Here is a 7,080-nt window from a genome sequence, read left to right as displayed (position 1 = left end):
GGGTAAAGAGATCGGTTGTTATCGGATTATGTCGTTGAAGAGAAATTGTTCGAGCCATGTTTCCGAAGTAACAAAGAGGCGACGGATGGCCTGGATTGCAACCATTCAAAGACCAAATATAACGTCCCAGAACACTCCAGCTCACATGTTAGTCTGCTCCAAGCATTTCCACAAAGGTCAGTCTTCTGTTGTAGTTAATACGTCATTTTTCATAACATAATTGGTGATATAGGTTACAAGCAAGTCTGGCACTGAACAGAAATTGTCGCGCTATGCTCCTTTGTTTATTGTGCATAAATAGTGAATTGTCCTGACACAATATTGCGTTTCGCTTCTGTTATTACCATGGTACATTGACAAAAACATATACTTTTATTCACAGGATAAAACAGTTTTTTTGTATCACTAATTGTCCAGTGCGATTACAACATACAATATTATTGTCACTGCTACATTTCTGTGATGAACCAGAAATTATTTCCACTACTAATTAATTACCGTTGAGCTCAAAGGTCCTATTAATAAACGGTTAACGAATGTGTATTTATGAAGACGGTTTGTGAGACTGGTCAACTTACCTTTGTTCGTACGATGGTCTTTCGTTCTACACGGTCATTTCAAGGTCCTGCACCCATCCGTCGGTAAACTGTACCTGGGCTTGTTGCAGTGACCTGAAGTTACTAAACTTCATGAGTGTATGCACTCACTCCAAGAACCGTATAATTATAAATATGAGCGTGGTGAAAGTTGGGCAGCACGCTAACGTCTTTTGTCCACTCTGTGTGCTAGTAAGGGTCTGACCCTTTCACTCCTGTGATTTTTTCCTCCTTTTCTTTGACTTTTCATCAAGTCTGTCTTTGTACGGACCGGCATTGTTCTCCTTCGTTTTATACATAACTTTTTTGGGGGACAAAGAAAAAGCAAGAAGGTATTGGAACCGGAGAATGAACGTTTTGCGGTTCTGCAAATGCTTGCATTTGATGCGGTACTTGGATTGCCACGAGTTCCCGGCATGCAATGCGCGAAAGTCACGCGGTCTGTCAATGTCTATACACCGGCCAATTACAATCACACTCTTTGGTCCACCTGCTCCGAGGTTTTGGTGTTGCATATGTGAAGTCTTATCAAAGTGTCTGGAATGTAACAGCCAGCTTTCCCTTTAGTTTGCTTCTTGAGTGACCTAGACGAGGTCACTAAAGAGATGAGATTGCTAAGACGACTCTCCTTATGATCTGGAAAAATAAAAAGAACCTTAATATTAACCAATATAGAGACCATTTGTTGGACCACATAAGCCTTGATACAGCCTCTGCTGCCAAAACAGATCAATCTCTCTGAGCTCCTTTGATCAGCTCCATCACCTAGTTGGGGTGGGGGTTGTCGCGGTTTTGTTCTGCTTGTTCATTGTTGTTGATGAGTAGTTTTTTTTTTTGTTGGTTGTTGCTGTGGTTTCTCTGCTGTGTTATTGTTTTTTTCAGCAGTGTTTGAAGCAGATTTTCAGTGTTTTTTTTCTCTCCCTTTCTGTATCCATCTCCTTCTGTTAACTTTCTCCCCAACTTCTGTTTCTTTCTTTTTCTTTTCCATCCCCCAGTCTCATCCACTGTGATTGTAATAACTCAGAATAAAAAAAATTCTTATGAAGTTCTAAATATGACTATCAAGTGGGGAAAGTAAATTTGTTGGGGATTAAATCTATGACAATTACCAGGAAATCACATACCAGCAATAACAACTTTTCAATATATTGTATTTTTTAATTGAGTTTAGCTGCTGCAGGTGGAGAAAACCAATGAAAGAGCGAAGTGAGTATAATAAGATTTGACAGGTTGGTTGGAACTTAGAAGAAAAGAGTGTTCTATAAACATAAATGTTTTTATAAATCCTTACATTACAGAGATGCAAAACAATTATTTCTCAAAGGATTGAGAGCAAAAAGAGAAGTAGAAAGGACGAAGATCCCCAACACAAAACCACATTTGAATGCGGCTTAGCATCTTTTTGGAAATTCAGAAAGATTTAAATGAAATTGAGGATAGAAAGCCAGAGCTATTCAAATGCTTCGAACAAAGGCGGAGTCTATGCTAAAGAAAAGCTTTGACAAGTATCACAGTCCATGAGTATCTCACAGACTTGATTAAAAAAAAAAAGCATCATCAGGAGACCCTGAGCTTCAAAGGTTCCCCGTTATCTGCTGCCAAGGTGAGTTCTGCTGTAGAAACTGATACACAGTGCAATGAATGGTTTAACCTGCTGAGAGTATATCACCTATGTATGCCCCACTTCACTAGAAAAGACTGTTCAAGTTGTTAACCAATTTATTTATTTTTTCTTTAAGTTAAAAGTTTACAAGATTTACAAAGTTTACTGTTTTAGTTATTTGTACCATACATGATTAAGACATGTGAAAGTCTCGTAGGATGACATCAAACAAGTACATTAGGTAAAATATTGAGTTGATTAAGTAATATTACTGTGACTAAATGTCAGTTACATTTATACAGTTCTTGTTTAATCCAAGACTCATCCACATTTCCTAACGTCATCATCTGTCCTACATTGTCATTGCTCAGAGAGACACTTGACTACTTCATCAGTGAAATATGGCTGCGCGAAAAACTCCAATCTCCTTCTCTGTGACCCTTTTCCTTTTTGTTACAGTGTCAATGCATCCTAAGGAAGATGTTCATTCTCATCCCTCTGCTGCTTTTTATTTCTCCTGTCTGTGGGGATCTGTTAAACTTTAAACCTTACTCTGGGTCTTACATGACAACTTGGACAAATGCCCAGACCTTCTGCAGGAAGTACCACACTGACCTGATCACAATCAGAAATGAACAAGAGAACACATTTTTCAAATCTGGAGGCTGGATCGGATTATATCGAGCTAATACAAATACATGGAAATGGTCCCGAGGAGATGAGATAGCTAGCTTCATCAAGTGGGGTAGTTCTCGTAAGTAACATGTTTTAAAGCTCAAGTATTAATCTTAGAATAACACCTGTTTAGGTGTGAGAGCAAATTATTGATTCTTATTAGATTGTGCAAGATCACATTTGTTGATATTAACATTAGTGTGTTATTTGCTGTTGGGAACAGTAAATAACAGTGTCTCTTTGCTTCTTCTTTCAGACACAAGTCAAAATGGAGACTGTGTATATAAGCATGATGGTGTATGGTGGGGTCGTGGTTGCCATTACAATCATTCTTTCATGTGTTATGATGAGAAACTGGTTTTGGTGAAGGAGAATAAGACGTGGGAGGAGGCATTAAACCACTGCAGGTCTCTGGGTGCAGTGGACACAAATGATCCCAACTCTCCCTACAGGAACCATCGCTATGACCTGGCCACACTGATCACTACTGATGACCACACCTATGCACGGGAGAGAGCACAACAAGCTACCACTGATGAGGTTGGACAGTTTCCTACAGCTTATTCGTGTTGCTGAGAAACTCATACACCATGTTTACAATTGTCTCTCTGTTCAATGTTGTCAGGTGTGGACGGGCCTGTGTAACCTGGCTGGTGAGTGGCTGTGGGTGGGTGGAGGACAGATGCAATATGAAAATATTCCAAGCTGCCCGACTAATGGCTTCTGTGGCGTCCTCGAGAAGAGTGGTACTGCATCCTATGGCATAAGAAACTGTCAGCAGAGAAGGAACTTCTTCTGTTACATAAAGCCATAAAGCCACTTACTCAAGTTCTGTATGTTTGTATATAAGGATTTTCTTTGCAATGGCTCTTACTTAATTTTGACTACTTGTTTAAAGATATTTCTAAATTACTTCAAACTTTTGATCACTATTATATGCACTATTTTACTGGGAATGTTATACTAGTTACTGCAAGATGTGTGTTTATTATGTCATTACAATTTATTAGAAAGTTTAGCTAGGGGTGTCAAATTATCGCGTTAATTGCGATTAATTAATTACAATGCTATTTAGCGCGTTATGTTTTTTAATCTCGTTAATCTAATTTTTAATCTCTTGACGTCATTGATTTTGTATGAGAGTTGCTATGTTATAAAATCCGTTTTTATGTGCTGGGCTCCTTGTGCTTGACTTGTTGGGGGTGGAGTCACGTCGTGAGGTCAAGGTGAGAAGTGGTGATTAGCTTACAGTGTGGATATGAAGGCGCATCTGAGAGTTGTTGGCCCAATGAACGGGAAATTTGTATTTCATAAACGCCCCGACGGCACCATTGACAAAGGTAAAGTGGTCTGCCTAGAGTGTAAGAAGGAGTTTGCTTACCACCGAAGCAGCTCAAGTTTGGCCTATCACCTCAACGCAAAGCACCCAGCCGCGAGTGCAGCAACAGCTAGCAGTGAAGACGTTAGCAATATAGCAAGCCAGAGCAAAGCTTTTCGCCAAACAAAACTAGAGAATACCCCTCGTATGAGCAAGTCTGCGACCGACAGGCTGACTAATGTTATTGCCAAGTGGATAGCGATGAACTGTAGGCCGATAAATATAGTAGAGGACGAAGGATTGACAGAGGTGTTGCAAATTGCGTCCAATGACCCGTCATACAAGCCGCCGTGCAGGACTACAGTAACGACCAAAATCAGCAAAATGTACGACGGCGAAAAGAAAAACAAACTTGAGATTTTGGCGGAGGATTCTCCCAACTGTGTTGCTATAACCGGAGATCACTGGACCTCAGCTGGCAACCACAGCTATTTTGGGGTGACTGGACACTTTATTGATAGTGAGTGGAACCTCAACTCATTTGCACTGACCGTCATGAGAACAGAAACCAGGCACTTTGCTGATAAATGCGCCGAACAGTTCCTCAAGGTAGCAAATGACTGGGGTATTGAAAACAAGATATCCACCATTGGCACAGACAGCGCAGCAAACATGCTGGCTGCTATGAGAGCACTTCCATATGAGCACATCGCCTGCAATGCTCACATTCTCCAGAGGACCATCACGGTATGTCTCGATAGCAGTGGTTTTGTCGGTGTACTGGCAAAGTGCCGCAAGATTGTTGGTCATTTTAAACAAAGCCCTGCGAGTACCACAGAACTTAACCAACAACAAGTAGCACTCGGAAAGAAGAGCGATCAACTTATACAGGATGTACCCACCAGGTGGAACTCGACTCTCGCAATGGTCTCACGCCTCCTATGTAACCGAGAGGCTGTCCAGGCTACGTTGGACCAACAGAACCACAGGTTGGTCTTGCCAACCGAAGCTGAGTGGGCGAAACTGCAGAGGCTGGAGCTCCTGCTTGAACCATGCAAGTAAGTTCAAATAAACACCTTCCCATTTTAATTATATAAACTACTGTTACATGTGTAAAATCAAAATTAATGAACATAACAAGGAACTTTTAAGGACAATTAAATTGGGAATCAGTTACACTTTGATTTAAATGAATCCAGCTAGGTTTATTTAGCAAACCTCTCCACCTCTGCAGGTATGTGACAGAGCTGCTGGGTGGTGAGGCCTACGTCTCTTGCTCTGTAGTGCTGCCTGCTTTTCGCCATCTGTACCGTGTCATGGACATTACTGATGATGATCCTGCCTACGTGGTGAAGTTCAAGAATGCCTTCCAGAAGGATCTGGCAGCACGACGAGCTAATGGCAACGAGATATGGTTCGAGGTGGCCACAGCATTGGATCCACGGTTTAAGGATTTGAAATGTCTTCCAAGAGAAAAGAGGGAACAGGTAGGACAATAAGGTTAAGCTGGACTAATGAGTCCAATTCATTATCAAATCAAACTTTTATTTATTATATGGAACACAAAGTTCTTTACAAGATTAAATAAAATTTAAAAAAAAGCACTTAGTTTTAATCACAATCATTCATTCATTCATTCATTCAGGTGTGGACCATTCTGGAGAATATGCTCCAGGCAGCAGAGCCCAGAAGAGCAGATAGTCTCCAGCCCTCCACAGAGGATGATGGACCAGCTCAGAAGAAGAGGAGGAGCGAACTCCTTCTGGGGTCTGACTCTGACTCAGAAGATGGAATTGAGTCTGGAGAGCTGCAGCGCTACAGAGCAGAACCCAGCATCAGTATTGATGACTGTCCCCTGCAGTGGTGGTATGCTCACTCAGGAGTCTATGAAAAGCTGTCAGTCCTAGCACAAAAGTACCTGGCCTCCCCAGCTACCTCTGTACCCTGTGAGAGACTCTTTAGCCTTGCAGGCCACATAGTGCAAAAGAAAAGGGCAGCCTTGCTTCCAGAAAATGTTACCAGGCTGGTGTGTCTTAGCGACTGGCTGAGGAAGAAGAAATGAGACACATGTGGTCAGCATAGCTGCTGTGTCATTTGTAGCCTACTAGAATAGATTGCTTGATGTTCAGCACTTTTTTTTGTGATGGAAGAATACTTTGATGTGCTAACTTGCAGCACTGCAATGTCAGTTTTATTTTTCATTATCTGAAGCAGAGGAATTTCAGTGCTGTATTGCTCAGAAAAGAGCAACTCTGATGTGCTAACTTGCAGCACTTAATTTATTTGATTTTATTTGTATTTATTTTTCCACTTATTTTACAAAAGAATACAACAGTATGTAAATGGTTGCATCTGTTTAACGTTTGTTAAACAATAAATGACTTTATAAAGTCACTTTCTTTGTTATATATCAGTCTTTTGGTCTGCCACAATAAGTTGAGGGCTTTCCTCAGCTATTTTTAGGTGAGATTAAAAAAGAGATTAATTAGATCAATTAATTAAAAATCATAATTAATGAATCTCTATTTTTTTTTAATCTCTTGACAGCACTAAGTTTAGCCAACCAGCATTTCATCTGTAAACCTAATACATGTTGTGTAAACAATAAATTGTGTAAAAGTCTTGTGATTCTCTTTAATTGTATTGAGCTTATGACAGGTGATGGATAAATGGTGGACTACAAAAAATATATATTAGTTGTTTAGCGTGTCTGTACTTAGGAAGGTAAAGCTAGTGATCTTTTAATTAGAAGGTTGGTAGTACAGTGGACTGGTTCTAGACAGGCGTATGTGAGGTGGCAGACAGAAATGTAATGGGGGCACATGGTGGCAGATGGACAAAGGCTTTTCTACTCACTGCCAAATACTGGTGATACCTTCGCCTCTGCT

General features: G+C 40.6%; 1 protein-coding gene across 2 annotated transcripts; it reads left to right on the top strand.

The window, feature by feature from the left end:
- Window positions 1-936: 936 nt before the first annotated feature.
- LOC120744739 (E3 SUMO-protein ligase ZBED1-like) lies at window positions 937-6,616 on the top strand. 2 transcript variants are annotated; one of them, XM_040049285.1, is made up of 6 exons: window positions 937-2,199; window positions 2,659-2,953; window positions 3,131-3,414; window positions 3,500-5,250; window positions 5,427-5,679; window positions 5,838-6,616. In XM_040049285.1, the coding sequence occupies exons 4-6, from the start codon at window positions 4,133-4,135 to the stop codon at window positions 6,252-6,254; spliced, it is 1,788 nt and encodes a 595-aa protein (XP_039905219.1). In that variant the 5' UTR covers window positions 937-2,199; window positions 2,659-2,953; window positions 3,131-3,414; window positions 3,500-4,132; the 3' UTR covers window positions 6,255-6,616. The 2 variants fall into 2 exon arrangements, with proteins under 2 accessions (XP_039905219.1, XP_039905218.1); XM_040049284.1 differs by lacking the exon at window positions 937-2,199 and having other exon boundaries at window positions 2,482-2,953.
- Window positions 6,617-7,080: the final 464 nt, after the last annotated feature.

Source organism: Simochromis diagramma, unplaced genomic scaffold (genome assembly GCF_900408965.1).
Source record: "Simochromis diagramma unplaced genomic scaffold, fSimDia1.1 OVJJ01000517.1, whole genome shotgun sequence".
Classification (NCBI taxonomy): Eukaryota; Metazoa; Chordata; class Actinopteri; order Cichliformes; family Cichlidae; genus Simochromis; species Simochromis diagramma.
The sequence above is the reverse complement of the archived record's forward strand: the minus strand, read 5'-3'. Positions and strand labels throughout refer to the sequence as shown.